This window comes from Mus caroli, chromosome 9, assembly GCF_900094665.2.
Source record: "Mus caroli chromosome 9, CAROLI_EIJ_v1.1, whole genome shotgun sequence".
NCBI lineage: Eukaryota > Metazoa > Chordata > Mammalia > Rodentia > Muridae > Mus > Mus caroli.
The window spans coordinates 105,627,704-105,647,982 of NC_034578.1; the positions used below are offsets into that span (position 1 = coordinate 105,627,704).

At 44.6% G+C, this 20,279-nt stretch overlaps 1 protein-coding gene across 6 annotated transcripts in view; it reads left to right on the forward strand.

The window, feature by feature from the left end:
• The window catches only part of Scap (SREBF chaperone), a 48,887-nt gene that overhangs the window by 12,436 nt on the left and 16,172 nt on the right, over positions 1–20,279 (forward strand). For 5 of the 6 annotated variants that reach the window (XM_021171334.1, XM_021171333.1, XM_029481421.1 and 2 more), the window contains 2 exons: positions 7,701–7,919; positions 17,019–17,148. In XM_021171334.1, the coding sequence (XP_021026993.1) occupies positions 7,798–7,919; positions 17,019–17,148 (252 nt within the window). In that variant the 5' untranslated portion in view covers positions 7,701–7,797. Of the gene's footprint in view, positions 1–5,511; positions 5,645–7,700; positions 7,920–17,018; positions 17,149–20,279 lie in introns of those variants that run through there. The other variant, XM_021171335.2, reaches the window with a different exon arrangement.

The following is a 20,279-nucleotide window of genomic DNA, read 5'->3' on the forward strand; positions in this document are numbered from 1 at the left end:
ATTCTACAGAAGTAAGTTTCTCTAATACAGGGAGTGTGGTGAGTGTGGCTACCCTGCCCAGAAGATCAGGGTTCTTACAAGTTGGAAGCAGTGTGTTCACTCGTTCTATGTGTCTGATGTATCTGTCTGTCTGTCTATCTCTCTGTCTCTCTGTTTCTCTCTCTCCATAGCCTCATTCAGTAGCTCTGGAAGTCTGGATCCTTCTGGTCCAGCCTCTTTGAGTACTAGGGTTACAGTCACTAGCCACCATGTTCCACCCCCATTTTGACAGGTCTCATTCCACAGTTGAGTTGCTTTGTGGCCTGCAGAGAGGCTGCATATCCTAGTGGGAGCACGTGGAAGAGCATACCTGTTTCCTTTATTACCAAGAAGCTAAAGAAAACGTAGAGAGGCCAGGGTCCCACGATCTCCTTCAAGAACCTGCCCCAGTGAATGGAAGACTTTCGGTTAGACCCCATCTCTCAAAGGCTACATCACTTCCCAATAGCACTGTCCTCAGACTCAGAATTACACACATAGGCCTTTGAGACACATTCAAGACCAAATTGTGGTTAAAAAAAAAAAATCAAATAAACAAAAAATTGGTCTCTCTGTTAGCTGTAAGTGCCTTCAAGGAAGAATTGCAGATAACCTGAGTTTGCTGATTGATACCAAATACAGTGAGATGGGACTGTCTGTAGTTAGGATACCACTGTTGGGTTATTCTGCTATTCATTGGATTCTGTAGGGTTCTGTGGCCTGCCCAGTATTTCTGGTGCTTGATTTTGCAACATGTAAATTTTACTCAGGAGTGTGTGTGTGAGGTTACATAGCTGAAATGCTATAGATAGTGAAATAAATGGTATTAAACTAGGAGAGGGACTAAGATCAGTTGGTAAAATACTTGTGTAAGAATGGGAACCCGAGGTCCATCTCTAGCCCCATGTAAAAAGCTGGGCGTTAGTGCTTGTAATTCTACCACTGGGAGACATAGTCAGGTAGATCTGTGGGGTCTAACTCCAGCTTGGTTCTATTTTGACCTAGCTAATGGGATGAACCACGAAAATAGTGTGTCAAGTGTTTACATTTGTATTTGGTGCAAGGTAATCGCCTAATAAACAGTGGTGGCCCTGGCACTGCAGCCCTGCAGTTTTGACTTTACTGCTGTTGTTACACTGTTGCTACTGTGTATTAAGTTACTTTGGGAAGAAGATACGAACTCAGGAAACAAAACAAAAGTCACTCCCTCACCACCCAGGAATAAAGCCTGTCTATATTTTGAAATTTAAAGTTTTCTTTTAGTAACATTGTAAACATAGGTTTATACATTTAAATAATTGTTCCTTTCCTTCCTCCCCTTTCTCCTTCCCTCCCTCCCTTTTCTTTTTTCATCCTATGTAGCCCAGATTGGTCTCAAAGTCTGTATGCAGTTAGAAAGTGACCTTGATCTCATCTGCTGCCACCATCTTCCCAAGTGAGGCCTATAGGCATGAGCCATCATGCTCAACAGTATTTCCTAGATACACACGTGCGCACAAGTGTGCACGCCTATGTGTGCCCGTGTGAATGTGTGTATACACGTGTGCGTGAGCAAGCACAGGCAGGCATGCATGTGTAAGTCTGAATGAGGGACACCTCTCAGGATTCAGTTTTCTCTTGCCACCTTGTAGGATCCCAGGATCTACTCATCATCATAAGGCCTGTGCAAGTATTTACCCTCTTGCCAGCCTGTAAAAACGTCACTGTTATAGTACTATGATTATAATGTTTTAGAATGTTTTTGTTATGGAACAGACTTGTCCTTTAATCACACAGGTGTTGTGGCACGCACCCAATTTTAAAGCTTGTCATAGAAGAGCCAATATATACAAGTAATGGTAACCAAATTGTGATCATGGTTGCTAAAAGAAAGAAAGAAAGAAAGAAAGAGATATTAGGTGTAAATCTAGCTCTTCCCAAAATGATGTACAGGTTTAATATAACTTTTACCCCAATCTGAGGCTCAGTGCTTAAGAGCATGTACTGCTCTTCCAGGGGACTAGAGCTCAGTTCTTAGCACCAGCAGCTCTGGATGCTGCTAGGCTGCATGGGTAACTACACGTGAATACATGTAACCCCCAACACATATACATGTGATTAAAAGTAAAATCTTTAAAAAATCCTGTAAGCCAGGCACAGTGGCATGAGGCCTGTAATTACAGTACTTGGAAGGCTGAGGCAGGATTGAGAATTCAAGGCAAATCTGGGCTTCCTATTTTCATGGATATAGACTGTTGACAAAATTATTCCAAAACATACTAATGTTTGAAGAGGCAAACAGGCTAGAATAGCTAAAAGAATGTGTTTTTTAAGCAAAGAGGGGTAAACAAAGGCAGGAGGATCAAGGCCAGTGTGATCTATATGGCAAGACACTGCCTCAGATAAACCAAAACTGGGGATGTAGCTCAGTGGTAGGATCCTTGTCTGGAATGACCAAGGTCCTGGGTTCAATCCCAGCACTGCAAAAAACAGACAAGAGAATGTCATGTGAAGAACCATTATCCATTTCAAGATTTAATACTTGCATCTGGGCATGGTGTACACGCCTTTAATCCCCACACTTGGAAGATAGAGACAGATGTATCTCCTGAGGTGGAGGCACACCTGGTCTCCCAGCCTAGCCACAAAGCAATGCAGTGAGATCCTATCTCAAAAAATGAACAAACAAAAAAGTTTGGTAGTTGTAGTAATGAAGAGCAGATCGCTGAGAAAGCAGTGAAGCCGTAAAGAGATGTGTGAACAGCCAGCTTGCTGGGAGGCGGCAGTGTAGTATGTTATGTTGCTCAGGCTGGCCTTGAACTCACAAACTCAAGAAATCTTGCTTCTGCCTCTTGAAAACAGATTATTGCCCATACATCTGACTGATCTTTAAGCCAAGCTGCTAAGGCAATTCAATGGGGAAGGAGGAAGTCTTCAACAGATGGTCCTAAAGTAAAGTGCTGTACTGTGAGCAGTTAAGGAGGGAGGGAGAGAGACGGACAGAAAATGAATAAATGAACCTAGATTTAAACTTTATAGTTTATCCAAAATGAGCTCAGATAGACCACACAGATTTAATGTAAAACTCACATTTTAGGAGAAAATTATTATAACCAAGTAGTACCACTTCTAAAAACTAATGTACTCCCCCAAATTAAATTCAGTTTTTAAAAAGCATGAAAGAATACTCTTTAGTGTACTGTTCACAATAGCTGGGGTGGGAAAAGGGCAGAAAACTACCTAGTAGTGTCTGTTAACTGCTGAACGGATAAGCACTATGTGACTTATGCGTTCAGTGATGTGTTTTGTTACTCAATGGTAAAACTGGATGGATTCCTGATAACTTACTAGCATTGTTCAGCCTTTAAAACTCTGGATGAAGAAGCCATTCACATAGACATTGGATGATCTCATTGTTTGAAATGCCCAGAACAGGCAAATCCCTGGAGACTGGAAGTGGTATGGTGGGCGTCAGGAAGGAAGTGCAAAGGCAACAGGGAACAGCAGCAAATAGGTATGGGGCTTTCCTTAGGAGTGAGGGAATGTCCTGGATTAATGGTAATGGTTGGTAATGGGATGGATTCAAGGTCAGGGGCACCCTGTCTCTCTGCTCTACTCACGCCCTTATCCTTTCAGGGGGGCCTTCTATCTTCTGAGCCCCCTGGTGTGGCTTGAGCTGGGCTGCTCCTCTCAGGGCGCCTGGCCAGTTCTGTCCTGTGCTAGCACTGTCTTTTTCTTTAAACAATTCTAATTTGGGCTTCTAATAACAGGCTCCTTTGGTTTTGCTTATATATATGGTCTTCCCCAAAGGCACGGGCAGAATTGTTTGTTTTTTGTTGTTGTCTTGTTTTGTTTTCAAAACAGGGTTTCTTTATGTAATCCTAGCCTTTCTGGAACTTGCTCTGTTGGACTAGGCCAGTCTGGTTTACCTCAGTGAAGTGTCTGTCTCAGAAATGGAACTCTGAGATCGATCCATCTGCCTCTGCATCCTGGCGTGTGCCACCATACCCAGCTTTTTTTTTTTTTTTTTTTTTAATAATTTTTATGTAACATGGTCTTCTTAGTCCCTCAGGGCAAGAGTGTCTCTTTAAATTCAGGGAGAAGGGCTGTAGATTTTTATCTGAAGCAACCTGTAACTGGGGCAGTGTAGGAAAAGCAGGTTGTTGGTTCAGGTTGGGTACGTTTTGCTTTGGAATAGCTTTGCGTTAACATTTGCACTGAGTGATAGAGTCCTCGCATCTCCTCTTCTAGGTTCAGGCAGGGGGGCTGCACCGTGAGCTAAAACTTGGGTTTGTTTTCCAGATGCTCTGAGAATTAGCAGTTAGTGTGAGTGATGTCAATGAAACATGTATTGGCTACAGAATGGCAGGGGATGTTAGCTTTAGTGTTTATCTCTTCCTAATCTAAGAGCTGCATTACAGAGGCTGGTCCCTTTCCTGGGTAGCTGATGTGTGTAGAAGAGAGGCCATAGGAGATAAAGATTAGAAACAGAATATCTAGGAAGGTTTGGACTTGGGAAACGTTTAAGGGAAGAGATTGGGGCAGCTGTTAAGGTAGCCTGTCTCCAGGGAGCCTCCTGCTAGTATGTGTCTGACAGGTGTACTTCTTTGTGTTCCCTTAGGAGCTGGAGGGGAGGGTAGAGGGATGCTGGAGCAAGAAGTTACTCCCTCAGGGTCTCTGTATGGGCCTCACGGTTGAACGGGTCCTTTTGCTGGCGACTTCAGTGGCCTGTCTTTTGAGGGTGAGCCACTTGATAGTGGAGCTTTTGTGAGTACTCTTTTTCTTGTATCAGCAGCACTCACCTGCTGCTTCAGTTCACTCCCAAGAGACCTACAGAGACTTCTTTTTATCCTCTTAGAGAAAATTCTTAGACTAGAAACTCAATGTGTGCCTTAAGTCTAGTGCTTCTAGGACGGTTCCTTTTGATTTGTGAAATAGTTACACTGTAGCTCCTTTTGTCTCTGGTTTCTGGTTATGGCACTTGAGGAGTCATCCTTATAGCCCGGTTGTCATCAGGGAGCTTAATCAAGCCCAGACACATGTCTGAGCAAGTTCCCAGTTACACAGACCAAGGAAACAGCAATGAGGAACAGACGTGAACTTGAACCTTAAACCCACTAGAGAACTGTACTAAGAAGAGAATTCTAAATGCTTCGGCTTTCTCTAAGAGTTTTCTATTTTGATTGGTTTAAAATTAGCAGCAAATAGCAAATTAACTTTAAGTTAGGACAAGAAAAAGGACTTATTGGAAGGCTATGGGGTGGCTTATAGACTGGAAACAAAAGTTGATGAGCCAGTCTTCAGAAAGGTCGGAAGCCAAAACAGCCTGGGGATCTTGGGAGCAGCCATCTCTGTGGGGTGAATAGGAACTACCGGTAATAGCCAGTTCCTCCTCCATTGTGCTCAGAAGCCAGTGTCCACAGAGTGAGGCCCCGCTGGTATGGCCAGAGTCAAGGTGGTGGACTTTGACTGATAGGCAGGCAGGCCCTGTGGACCTAGTAGGAGCCTGTGAGTTCCACTGGGCTGCTATTATTTTAAAAGGAGACAGCTGACAGCAGGCAGGAACAGTAGGGCTTATCTGTTCTTGCTCCTAAGGAGCAACTGTGGACCAAGAACAGAGACTGCAAGCCAGTCCTACTGCCTTTGTGTAAGTTGACTTTGATGACTGGTATTTCAGGGTCCTAAGCTTTTTGGTGTTTTGTGCTGAGGACAGATCCTACTGAACAGTCTTTATTAGTAATCTGTTCAGGAATGTGTTTGGGGGGTGTGCATTGCTTTGCCAAGGTTTTTCTAAGGCTTTCTCTAAGTCTGGCCTGTGCACAGAAGAGGACATGGAGGATGTTCAGAACTCATTTGGCAGAGCAGCTGAAGGTGCTGTCTGTTCTATAGGCATGCGTGCATATGCCCTTGGGGAGTGGTCTTTTACAAATGTCTGATACGGGGCTGGGATATGTGGGTCATGGGTAGCATTTGCTGGGCATTTGTAAGGCTAGCGAGGAAGTTCTCAGGCTTGTTTGGTTGGACTGAGAGTGATTCAGTATCAGAGAGCCATAGGACCTCACAGCCATGTTGTTTGTGACCAAGTGACCTATTGAGCCGGCACTCAATAGCCACTAAAGATCACTTGGAACAGTTGCTCCAAGTTCATCGTCTCATGCTGTTGTAAATTAAAGAGGTGGACTCTTGGAATTTGCAAAATAGAAACAAGCTTTATTAACAATTACAGAAAAGTAAGAAACTGAAAAAATATGAGAAATTAAGGAAAAGTGATAGAAACTCCTGAAAGAGGGGTTTTCTTTCTTTCTTTTTTTTTTTTTAAAGATTTATTTATTTATTATATGTAAGTACACTGTAGCTGTCTTCAGACACTCCAGAAGAGGGCGCCAGATCTCGTTACGGATGGTTGTGAGCCACCATGTGGTTGCTGGGATTTGAACTCTGGACCTTTGGAAGAGCAGTCGGGTGCTCTTACCCACTGAGCCATCTCACCAGCCCCCGAGGGGTTTTCAAGAGAGGAGGAAGCCACTGAACTTCATAGTAGAGAGGCTTACAGGGCTATGAGGAATACTAGATGAAGACCAAGGGGACTGCTGTGAGATTGGCTAGTTCTCTGGGCTACTGTGGGTGGAGCTGGGGGGGGGGGTCCACAGGATCCACAAGTGTCCCCCTGGCCTGCCCCAGGAGTTAGGTTTGCAGTCACTGTCCATGTGCTGCCCTCAGTCAGGAGTGACTGAAGCCCCTCTCTGTCCATCAGCAGCTGTCAGTTACTCATACTGACTGTCTGCTTCCTGCTAGTCACTTAGCCTGTGTTCCTACCCTCCAGCCTCGCAGATGTCTTAAGTGCTGTTAATAAAACTAAGCAGTGTGTTCACATTTGAGGGATGGCAGAGCGCTGCGTCTTACCCCAGTCACCATGTGGAGCTGCAGTCTTTCCTGGTTTCCTCACGGTTAGCTCCTTGTCTGTGGGGTGCTCTGAGGTGGTTTCTGGGCAGGAGCTTCTTGTTAGATGCCATCCTTACTTAAAGTGCAGTCTGTTTTTATGATTAGCTGCATTAGAAATAAGACATTTGAAAGGATAATGGTGTTTTACATCTATTTCTCAATTGCTCCAGGGGTTGGGGTGGAAAGCTGGCTAAGAGCCCCATCTTATCTGTCTAGATTGGCTATCTCATACCCAACTATAAGCCCACTTACTTAACTTCCTCACTCTTCCAGACCGTGCTATGCTAACCCTTAATTTGCTTTTTAACACTAGCTTCTGTTCTCACTGCAACACAAATGAGGAACTTGGAGTTTTCACCGTGAGCTCCTTTCCCTTAGTTCCTACAGAGAGCTAGGTCCTGCATTGAGAGAGCAGTCACTTACAAAGGTGCCAAGGTTGTGCGTGTGCATATGCCTATTTGAGACTCGCATCTCCAGACTCTACATATTCTGAAACCAGGCTCTAGCCACATAACTGCCCCCTCCCCGTAGCAGTCCTGGTGTATAGAACCATGTACTTAGGGTTTTTTTTTTTTTTTTTAAATGTGCATTGGCATTTTGTTTGCATGTATGTCTGTGTGTGAGGGTCTTGGATCTCCTGGAAGTGGAGTGAGCTTCCATGTGAGTCCGGGAATTGAACCTGGGTCCTCAGGAAGAGCAGCCAGAGCTCTCTCCAACTCCCAAGTACTTAATGTTATATTCCTTTTCTCCTTCCTGGTTAGGTACCTGCAGATGATGTCTGCTGTCAGTGATATCCAGCATCTTCCGGGCTGATCCATGGTCACTTTCCGGGATGGCAGCAAGGTGACTTAGCCGAGGATGACCCTGACTGAAAGGCTTCGTGAGAAGATATCTCAGGCCTTCTACAACCATGGGCTACTCTGCGCATCCTATCCAATTCCCATCATCCTCTTCACAGGACTCTGCATCTTAGCCTGCTGGTATGCTTTCAGTTTGCCCCTTACGTGGTAGAACAGTGTGGGGTGACAGCTGACACTAAACCTAACTGTTGGAGCTCTTGGATGCTGTGTATTTTTATGTAGTGGGAACGTAGTAAGGATACTCACTAGAGCTGCATAGTAGAGAGTTCAAAGGCATTTTCCCTTTAGCGTTAGTTACTAGCAAGAGTCTGAGTACTGCAGGGTAAAGTGCGTTTGTTTGAACAACTCCTTGGACACCTTCTACGGGTTGTCTCAAACGCTTGCTTCTCTTGTCGTTTTCTCATGTTCGGATCCCTTGTTACTTGCTGCTGTATGGCAAGGTCTGTAGTAAAAGCCATGGGAACTTGTGTTTCTTTTCTTTCACAGGCCTCATAGAAGCCTGAAAACTGACTGTGACCTTGTAAAATGAGGGGCTTGATATAAGGTGGGCTCATGAAACCGTACAACATTTTCAGCTATGTGAAGAACCCACCTTGATATCATTTTCTCTAGGGAAAAAAATGTATTTTACAGGCTTGGGTGTGGCTCAAAGGTAGAGCTTTGTCTGGTGTGCTCAAAGCTCTAGGTTCAATCCCTAGCACAAAAAAAAAAAGGTTTTTCAGATTCACTGTATACAATGCTGTGCTGTAAGTCTGGCTAAGGCAGACCCTCCTGTTCCCAATGTGTTATAAATGACCCCAGACTTTTCCCTAATTTACAGTAAGAAAGATGAGTATCATGCATTGAGAGCTCCCTCCCTGGTGCCAAGTCAGGGATATAATTAAATTTCTCATTTCTCCTCACAGTACTTAGGAAACGGTCCAGTTATCGCTTCATTCCAGAAAAGGGCTGGGAGTTTAGTGACGTGCCTGGCCCATGTCACTGTCTCTGTTGCCTGCCTCTCTTCGTTCTGGCTCAGTGTACATTGGTGTTTAAAACCTACCTAACTGTATTGCATATTATAAAATACTTAGGATGACACATGCTGCATGATGAATTAGGAGTACTGTGAGGACTGCTGGCTATTAAAAAAAAAAACAAGCAAAAAGTCAAAATTCTCTGTTAACTGACCTCTTTAGTGTTTTATTTCTCTAGATCTCATTTAGAGGGTTAGGCAGGTTTTGAGACATACAGCGGTATCAGAACTATATGAAATCTTATAGGTTAAGGCAGGTTCTCAGACATGGGGTACTGTCAGAACCGTATGGAAGGTGGGCTAAACACAGTGGGCTTTCACTGATGAGGTTTCTGCTGTACCTAAGTTTGCTGCTGTCACAGGTCCCCATGCCTGGACACTACACACCGGGAAGCTCTAAGCTCTTTGCATTTGTGTGGACCGGGCTAGCTAGCCTGGAGCTCCCTGCCGTCGCCTGCCTCTGCCTCCCTTGTAGGGAGATTGGAGGTGTGTGCCACCACACTAAGACCCCAAAAATAATTTTTGAGGATGAACTGCTTCTGTGGCTTCTTCAGCAGCTTCTCCATATGGCAAGCTACCGGGGTGTCTTTAAAAAGTGCTCACTACATTCTTATTTATTCACTTGGTATGCTTGTGTAGAAGTCAAATGAAAACTCTATGTGCACCATGTGGGCCTGATAGACGGACTCAAGTCCATCCTGTCGGCAGGTGTTCTGCCCACAGAGCCACCTCAACAGCCTTAGCTGAATGGCTTTTGGCTTTATTTATTTATTTATTATATGTAAGTACACTGTAGCTGTCTTCAGACACACCAGAAGAGGGAGTCAGATCTCATTACGGATGGTTGTGAGCCACCATGTGGTTGCTGGGATTTGAACTATGGACCTTTGGAAGAGCAGTCGGGTGCCCTTACCTGCTGAGCCATCTCACCAGCCCCGGCTTTTGGCATCTTAACACATTTGGCATGAATAGCACACAGGCTGTACCGTCAAAAGGCTAACCAGATAGACCTCCTATAAAGTGCTAGTATCTCCACTCTGGAAGCACAGATCTGTTTTGAAGTCCAGGGCAATTTCTCACACTGATGCTGGAGGGGGAGCTTGAGAGTCAGAGGTTCAGTGGACTACTCATGGTGTCTATTTTACAGAGTGACACACTGCCACGCCTGTAGAACTATGGCTCCTTCACCTGTGTAGTACAGGATGCCCCCTAGGGAGTGGCTTTTGTAGTCATTGTTTCCTGGGTGCTTTACCATGTAGGGATTTGGAGGTAGTCTACTTTGTCTGAGCCATAATGTACAAATGCCCTTTCTTCTTTCCTTTCTCTCTGACAAGAACTCATTGAGATCTTGGACCTAGGCATACAAACCCCAATGTCATTTTCTATTCTGGGAAGTTTTTCTGTTGAAACAACTCCCTTTCTGTCATAGCCTTGAGGTGGCTAGAGGAAGCAAAGCATGGGTAGCAGCCAGCTTTTAGTAACTGTGTCAGATAGTCAGGCTCCACTCAACTGCTGCTCTTTATTCCTTAGGTGAGATTTGTTAAGACCCAAAGGACCGCTGCACTCGCTCTCTCTCCTGAGATCCAGTAGCGACCTGAACGACAGCAATGCAGCTGTGTTTACCCCGTTCGTTCATCACCAAGTCCCCTCTAAAAGGCACAGAGCAGGACTCAAGGGGTGCTGACTAATGAGGGCTGACGAATGCACCTTTCTCCATCAGGTTGAAGAATCAGGGCTTGAGAGGCTGTGTATACAGGAGTCAGGCTCCTCAGACAGCACCAGGGGTCTGATTTTCTTCTCTAAGCTGGTGTTGAGGCGTCAGTGAATGAGATCTGAGGATACTCCTTCAAATAGCCTGAGTGCTGAGCCTTGTAAGTGGGCTTTGGTAAATTCTCTGCTGTCTGGTTCCTAAGTGTAGTAACTGTTAACTCCATCCACTGGGAAAAGCTGATGAAACTTGTAGCAAATAGACATTGTAGCGAAAGTTGTATTTCTACTTCCTGGAGGTTAGGCTGCCAGGACCCAAGAGGGTGGCACAGCTCAGAGGCAGACTTTGCCTTAGACCTTGTGTGTGTGTGTGTGCGCGCACGTGCGCGTGCAAGAGAAGGGTAAGGGTACAGGACATCTAGCTCGGAGAGGGAGTTGGTGTCACGATGAAAGTGTATTAAGCCTCCCGAGGATGACAGCCTTGCAGGTATTTGAGAACAGATGTGGTCCCTTTCCCTCTTGCTTTTCCTTTCAGGAGAGTGACTGGCATCTTCAGCTGGGGCTGTGTATCTCAGCTGTAGTGGCCTGGACGCAACCCTTTTGTCCCTTTCTATCCACATCTCTGGTTGTTCCATGGTTACCTTTGCGGTCACACAATGGGCCATGTAACAGCTCGCCTCTTTGTCTGCTGAGACATTTATATGTTCTTTTCACACTAAGAAAAGGAAATCAGAGTAACTTAAGCCTGTCTGTGCTTATGGTTAGGTCAGCCAGAGTGGCTGAGATCAAAGTTACAAAGCACCCTGATCTCTGCTCTGAAGCCTGGACTCTGGAGGGGCCCAGAGGCCAGCTCCTTAGACCTTTCCATGACACTGCCCAGTTGAACATTCAAAGCAAGAACTTCCTCTTCTTCTGGTCTTACAGACTCTAAAACTAAAAAAACTAAAAAAAAAAAAAAACCAAAAAAACAAAAAACTCAAAACAGCCACAACAACTCCCCAAAGCTTGCAGGAATCACAGACTGCTTTATCACTCACAGTTTACTCAAGAAGAAAGGTAAGTAGGAGGAAAGCCCTTGAGGCTTCTGTACTCAACTCTCCCAGCTTCCTTATTAAAAGGAAAGACTGGGGACTGGAGAAATGGCTCAGTGGTTAAGAACACTGGCTGTTCTTCCAGAAGACATGAGTTCAATTCCCATCACTCACCTGTGTTGCACAGAAATACAAGCAAAATATATGTTCAGGCAAACATTCACACATAAAATAAAAATAAATAAATCTTGAAAATTTTAAAATAAAAATAAATTACCTTGTGGATAGACACAATAAGTTTAAACATAAGATCACAAAGAGACAGAAAATGCTATGCTAAAAAGAGATATTATATGCAAATAGTAACTGAAGGAGACCTAGAAGGGCTTTATTATTATCATATAATAAACTTCAAAGTTATAAATGGCAAGGGACATAAAAGTGATACCATTCCATAAAAGGAGGATATAATAGCAGTAAGTACACACAGCTGACCACAGAACCCCCAGACAGACTGTTTACAGTAATGGTGGTGATTTCAATCTACTTCACTAATGGATATGACATCCAGACAGGAGCCAGGCGTGTGTATGCCTGTAATCCCAACACTTAGAAGGTAAAGAGTTTAAGGTAGCCTCAACTGTGTAATAAATTCAAGGCCAGCCTAGGCTGCATGAAATTTACCTCAAAATAAACAAAAAAACCTCAAAAAGCAGCAACCAGCTAAGGTCACTAAGGAAACAGGTTCAACACAGTTGTTAGAGCAGTAAACATAAACAGAGCACTCCACCAGCAGCTAGAGTACACCTGTCATGATTACAGTGGAAATAAGCCAGAATAAGATCAGCAACAGAAAGAAAACAGGAACATTCACAGATCTGTAGAAATTAAGCCATCGAGTCAAAGAAATGAGAAGTTAAAGAATCCCTTGAGATGATGGAAATAAAATAACAGCACACTGCCAAACGAAACCAGAGGCTTAAAAACTTACTAGATACCTGGAGGTGCTGGTGCACACCTTTAACCCCAGCACTCGGGAGGGAGTGGCAGGTGGATCTCTCTGAGTTTGAGGCCAGCCTGGTCCACAGAGTGAATCCCAGGACAGCCAGAGCTACACAGAGAAACTCTATCTCAAAAATACAGAAAAAAAAATTGCAACACACCAAAATACAATATACTGTTAGCAGGTCTTTCTTGGGTCTCAGTTCTTCCCTGGGTGGCCCTGTCACCCTACACTGTAGGGAAATACCTGGAGCTGAAAGGACATAGTGTGTGGAAAACCTGTTTCTGGGCACCTATGGGCAGGAGCAGAGCATGTGCTTAACACGCCGGAGATAATAAAATGTATCGCTCAGGCCAGAGAGGCAAGGCACCGAGGCATCCTAACTGCCAGGGTGCCCAAGAGAAGCTAGCAGATGGACAGACAGACTGACTGGCTAAGGTGCCTCTGGAAGGGTGGACCATGAGATTGGTGACCTAAAGGACTGTGGTAGTTAGGTGACAGACAGGCACAAATGATGAATGTAGAACTCAAATTATCAGGAAGTTGTCAGTAACATGGAGTAACCTGGCCCTGATTCTTAGCTCTGAATCTGCACATAAACCCTCCGGTGTGGCTTGAGGTCTTCCCTGCTTCCTGCATGAGTCTCCCTCCCTCTTGCTCACTGCCAGCTAAAGCCCACCTGGTCTGTTTTTGCTCTCCAACTGCAATGTAAATTTTGAGAGCAGAGATCTTGTCTGCCTTGTGCATCTCTGGGCCTTGCACAATGTCTGGCCCTGAGTTCACGCTCAAATATTTGTTGAAAGAATAACTACTGAGAAAACAACCAGGCTGGTTGCCTGTTAGTGGTGACCCAGCTGCCAGGACACTGAGCAGTCGGGTAGCCATGTCCAGAAAGGAGGCAGAAGCAAATGTACAGATTTCTCCACCAAGGAAACTTCACTCTTGCCAGGTGCACAGCCCTGGGTTAGACATGTCCTGGACTGTAGGAGAGCAGCTCGAGAGGGCGGCAGGCCTTCATCTCCCAAAGATGCTTTCCTTCTCCTCAGTCTCTGACCCAGGTCATTCTATGTATCCTAAGCCATCCTGGAACTTACTATGTGGCCTAGGCTGGCTATGATCTTTTTGCATCTTACTGCTTCCCAAGTACTGGGATTATAAGCACATGGTATCACATGCAACCCCAAATATGCTTTGTTTCTTTCCTTTTTAAAAAAGATTTATTTACTTATTTTTCTTTTCTTTTCTTTCTTTTCTTTTCTCTTTTTTTCTCTCCAAGACAGGGTTTCTCTGTGTAGCTCTGGCTGTCCTAGAACTCATTCTGTAAACCAGACTGGCCTCAAACTCAGAAATCCACCTGCCTCTGCCTCCCAAGTGCTGGGATTAAAGGCATGTGCCGCCACTGCCTGGCTATTTATTTATTTTACGTATATGAGTACACTGTAGCTGTACTGATGGTTGTGAGCCATCATGTGGTTGCTGGGTATTTGAATTCAGGACCTCTCCTCGCTCTGTTTGACCCCGTTCGTTCCGGTCTAAAGATTTATTTATTATTATATCTAAGTGTGTAGAGCTGTCTTCAGACACACCACAAGAGTGCATCAGATCTCATTACAGATGGTTGTGAGCCACCATGTGGTTGCTGGAATTTGAACTCAGGACCTTCGGAAGAGCAGTCAGTGCTCTTAACCGCTGAGCCATCTCTTCAGTCCCCCAAATATGCTTTCATATTGTCTTTGTTTATAGTTCCATTTAAATAGTGTATTATTTTAAAGCCCACGACTTGGTTTGGGATTGGTTGGTAGCTGAATGATAACTTAATTGTTGTCTTCTCTATAAATGGAGACTTCCATTTTTATTATGGAGAATGCCTCCTACAGAGTAGTATTTATACAGCTAGTGTACACTTTAAGTGCTTAGACTTGTTCCTGGCGCGGGGCTGGAGATGTGGCTCAGCAGTTAGGACAACTCGCTGCTCTTCCAGAGGTCAAGGTTTGGTTCCCACACCCACATGGCTACCATGTGTAACTCCAGTTCCAGGGAATCTAGTGACCTCTTCTGGCTTCTGTAGGCACTTTGTGCATATGGTACATGGACATAAATGCTGGCAAAGTACACATGTGCATAAAATAGAAACAAATCTTTAAAAAATGATTTCTAGCACTTATGTAAGAAGTTCAAATATTATTTACCGTCTCCCTTGAGGTTCTGCCCACATGGCCTAAAATTAAAAGTAGATGGAGAAATACATGTGTATAAACCAAAACTCAAGAACTACAGACAACATCAGCATCACATGAAACAACCCAAACCACCCATCCATGCAGGCATGGTACTACACACCTATAAATCCCAGCATCTGGAAGGCTAAAGGATGTGGGTTCAAGGCCAGCTTGGACTTCGTAGGAAGATTGACTCTCAAAATAAATAATCAATAATCATAGTTTGTCTCCTTCCTTCTTTCCTTCGAAGCTGTGGTAAGCAAGATTACGTCTAGATTTTTTTATTTGAGATTTTTAAATTTTGGGTTGGAGAGATGGCTCAGTGGTTAAGAGCACCAACTGTTCTTCCGAAGGTTCTGAGTTCAAATCCCAGCAACCACACGGTGGCTCACAGCCATCTGTAATGGGATCTGACATCCTCTTCTGGTGTGTCTGAAGGCAGCTACAGTGTACTTACATATAATAATAAAATTAGTTCATAAATGCTTATTACACTTATTTAAAAAATTTTTATTTTTATATGTTTGCATGAGTGATTGCCACATGTTTAAGTGTCAAAGGAAGCCAGAAAAATCCCCTGGAGTTGAAGTTACAGATGAATGTGATCCAGTAAGTGCCAGGAACTGAACTCAGATCCTCTGGGAAAACAGAAAACATTCTGGCTGTTGAGCCATCTCTCCAGTGTTCATAGCTTTATTTTCAATAACGTCAATTAGAAACAGCCAAGTGTCCCTTGGCAGGGAAGTATACAACGTGTACAATAATATATTCATTCAGTGGAATACCACGTCCCTGTTATGTCAGGGATTTTACTATAGTGCTAGGAGATGAGCACAAGGCCTTAGAGATGCTAGGCGAGGACTCTACCACTGACTTACGTCTCCGTCTCTAATATGTGTCCATGTGCTTCACTGCTAGGCATTGGTAGCATGCACTTTTAATCCCAGCACTCAGGAGGCAGAGGCAGGCTGATCTCTGAGTTTGCAGCCAGCCTGGTCTACACAGAGAGTTCCAGGACAGCCAGGGCTACACAGAGAAACCCTGTCTCAAAAAAACCAAAAACAAAGAATTAGGCTCTGCATGTACTAACATATAGGACTATAACAGATACTTATATATATCGAACCATTTACAATAAAGTTCATAAATAGGATAGATAATTTATTTTATATTAAGTTAAAAAATAGGCAAAGCTGGGCTGACAAGACGGCTCAGTGGGTAAAGAGTGTTTGCTGCTAAGCCTGACAGCTCAATCCCCGGATTCCACATAGCACTAGGGATGAAAGAACGGCTTCTGCAAGCTGCTCTCTGACCCCAACACGTGCCTGGGAGGTGCACCCCACACTAAATAAACAAATGGACGGATGTGGGGCCCGCATGGTAGAACGTACACATAGATAGACATACGAGTCTCAGCACCAAAAACAAAAGAAAAGCAAAATGACTCGGCCGTCGAACTGTCTGTGTTGACGGCTGTGACCGGGACTGCCTTCTGAGCTTCTGGACACGTTCTGTAGCTTGATCTCGGTGGTGATTAGCTACAGAGTTAGCGTGGATGAAAGCTGTACATCTAACGTGTGTGTGTCATGCTGTATGTAAGTCACTTCCTCTGTGTCTGTCGTCTTGTTTTGAGGGTACCACCTCACAAGGCCTCAAATTTGCCTCCCTCTTACACAGTTTATTTCTGAATATTAAAAAAATTTAAGTGAAAGATGAAACAAAATAAAATACACATGTATTTCATAGCTTGCTGACATGAGGCCAGTTTCTTTACGTGTGATGGACCCATTAACCTGTGCTCAGCATGGGCTGAGTGATCCCCAGCCTCAGGGTGTCTTTCACAACTTTTATGATTTGTCCCTTTAAATAGAGCAGTTCCTCAGCTGTCAGAACCAGAATCTGTATCCTCTCCCCTAGTTTTTTGTTTTTTTTTTTTTAATCCTATGTCTGATTGATAAGACTTTGTGTTTAGCGTCTTGTCTAAAGTCTCAGAAAACGGTCAGCCAGCCTGTTCTACTAGTTGGGCTTCTTTGTAGGTTTTGTGGCTAAAATATGTTTGAAAATTCTGATCTTGATGATGTCTGAATTTCAGCGCTGAAATTCTGTGGTAAATAAAATGGGGGTTTCACACAGTTCTGGCAGCGGGGATGCACTTGGAATTGCAGTGGCTCCCGTGTCACCACCATCTCATAGACTCTGCCTCTCAGATGTCCTTATTCTTTCTCTCCTTTTCCTTCTCCCCAGCTACCCGCTGCTGAAGCTCCCCTTGCCTGGAACGGGACCTGTGGAATTCTCCACGCCTGTGAAGGGTTACTCGCCCCCGCCTGCGGACTCTGACCACAAACAAGGAGAGCCCAGCGAGCAGCCAGAGTGGGTAGGTGCTCGGGTTGTTACTGAGGAGAGCCCAAGCAGAGAGCTGATTGGTGGAGGCAGACTCTGCAAGTGACAGCAAGAGTGGTCAGCTTCAGACTAGTGACTTCACGTGCTCACCACTTGACAAAGGCACCCAAGTGTCTAGTTGTGCACTTAATGAGTAACCTTTATTGAAAGAAAACAATGGCGCACAAGTGTGAGCTCCCTAGAGAAACGAGGGGTCACCAGCTGGACCCAGATTCATCCCCGGCCTACTCACACACCATGTGCAGAGGCCAGCTGACAGGTCGTCCAGTCCTTGATCCTAGGTAGTCATGACCAGAGCATCCCTGGAGTGAGCCTAACTTTCTCAGATCAGTAAGGAATTTTTTTTCAATCTTCATAATCCAGTCAGGTGGTTTTAAAAGTACAGTTGTTGTTGTTGTTGTTTTAAACTAGAAGAAAAGTTGAAGGCCAAAGTACTTAAGTTCTCCAGTTACTTAATTTATAAGGGTCAATACCTGGTTAGAACTCGTTGCTCCCTCAGCCCTACTGGACTGGACTGTTGTCAGTTGATGGGCTCTGAGCTGAGCATTGATATGAGAAAGTCTAGTTGAAGGCCGAGACTTGGTATCCCACTCACTGTGACTTCTGCACTTGCTATTTGAAGCTCAGAAGCTCGGCCAGCTCATGTTTGGATCTTACCTACCATGGAAGGACAGTGTGCCTATCCTTCATGCTTGGGACAGAGCTCCTCTTCTCTACCTCCCACAGGATAGCACCTTCTTTCCACTTCCTTTCTGGTTACTGCCAGCTAACTAGTTAGGCATTTGACTCTCCTGTTGCTGAATTGTAACACCCCGGCATGACGGTGGTGTGGATGAGAAAGACACACCTGTGTGTACCGGGCCTCTGCCTCTGACCATCGGCATGAGTGGTCTGCAGCCAGCCGAAGCTGCTTGTGGGGTAGAGAGATGGTTCAGTGGGCTTCCCTGGTACTTTTCATTGATCTTGGATGTGACTGAGCTGGTGTGCAGTGCAGTACAGAAACAGTGGTAGTACACACCTTTAATCTCAGCGCTTGGAAGGCAGCAGCAGGCTGAATTCTTGTGAGTTCAAGGCCACCCTGGTCTGTAGAGTCAGTTTCAATACAAGCAGGGTCTGCACACAGAAACCCTGTCTCAAAAAAAAAAGGAAAAAAAAGTTGGGGTCTAAGAATTTTCGATTGTCAATGCTGGAACAGTTTTTGTATCACAATAAAGGAGTATTGATTTATATGCATATGCTTCTACTCTCAAATAAATGGTAAATACTTGGAAGTTTATCCTAAATCCACATAATTAACTGACTCAATAAAATAAATAGGGCTAGTAAGCAAATCGTTGGGCAGAAAAATTCATAATTCCCCCTTTTTTCTTTTTTCGTTTTCTTTTCTTTCTTTCTTTCTTTTCTTTTCTTTCTTTTTTTTTTTTTTCTTTTTTGAGACAAGGTTTAATGTTGCTTAGGTTGGCCTCAACCTGCTATGTAGCTGAACTCCTGATTCTTCTACATCTGCCTCTCAAGTACTGGAGGAAGGCATGTTCCACAATACCCGACTTCTCTCTTCCTTACGTGTGTGTGTGTGTGTGTGTGTGTAGAGACTTCCTTCCACAGAGCACAGGCAGGGAAGGGCGTGTGCAGTGGAGAACTTGACAGGCAAGTCCTCAAGAAGGTGATGGAGGGTAGAAAGAATGGCATTTGCCTCTGGGGTCTGCCAGATGTATAGATAGCCCTAGTCTACTGAGTAAAACATCAGGCAATCTCAACTGAGGGACACCCCCCAAAATACCTGACCAGCACTCACACCAAAACCAAGAAAAGTCTGAGAAACTGTCACAAGCTATGAGAAGCCTTTGGTGTCATGGTATGGCCTATGATTTTTAGAAGCTTCAGTCCCACTTTAGATGTCTCTGTTGCTTTGTGTCTTAGATGAGGCATAACATCTTGGCGGCAGCAGAGTGTGGTGGAAGAGCCTATTCATCTCATTGTGGCAGGAAGCAGAGGAAGAGGCAGAGAGGCAGGGGCATGTGTGCAAAGCAGGTGTCAGACTCCCTGGAGCTAGAGCTACACGTTTCCCAGCAGCCCCTACTACAGAGTCTCGTCATCTTACCAGGTCCTTGGTCTGAGTTCAGCCCACTCTGTATTAGACGTAGCATGACCTATGGCTTTGTAGGACTGGCACGGAATAGTTCCTTCTGGGCAGAGGGCTGTGCTTATAGAGAAAGAAAAACAAAGGAACAGCAGAGGTTTTGATTTCCCCATGTGGCCTTGGGCAAATGACTGTATACTTTTGCGCCTGAGTTTCCATATTTAAAACAAGGTGATAATTATGCCTGTGTTACACATTATCCTAAGGATTAAATGAGAGAATGCAGACTTAGTGCAATGCCTGGCCCACCATTAGCATTCAGCAAATGATTGTGGCTGTCATTGTATATTGGATCTGGCTGGCCTGAACAGAGAGGAGAAAAAGGTCTGTATGCTTGGACGGCTTGCAAGGTCACTAGGCGTGCTCCCAGGCCTTAGGCCTGCCCTTGGCTCCATGGTTCTTTCTTCAGGGCCCTGTGCTAACTGCCTTCCGCATGAGGACTCTGCTGGGCCTCTGCTTATATTGCCGTGCTGTAAATTTATGGTCACTCAAGGTTACATAAATGCCAATGTTTTATGCACCACAGATGCCCAAGAAAGGGTTCTTGTTGAGTAGGTAAAGACCAGGATTATTTAAGAGATGGTGAATGAGCCTACTATCTTATTTTGTGCACTGTGAGTGAGAAAGTTGGTGGCCCAAGTTGTTTCTGGGTTTTTGAGTTCAAATCTCCAATTGTGGAAGCCATTCCCTTAAAGGAACTAACTCAAGGACTTGAGAGATGACTCAGCAGGTAAGAGCACTTATCACTCTCACAGAGGCCTAGGTTTGGATCTCAGTGCCCACATGGTCACAACTATCCCAAACTCCAGTTCCAGGGCATCCAGTGCCCACTTCTGACCTCCTTGGTCATCAGGCACATAAGCAATACACATACGTACATGCAGACAAAACATTTATACATTTAAACACTGTTTGCTTTTAAAAAAGAATGTCACAGGCCTGGTATGGTAGCACATATCTTTAAG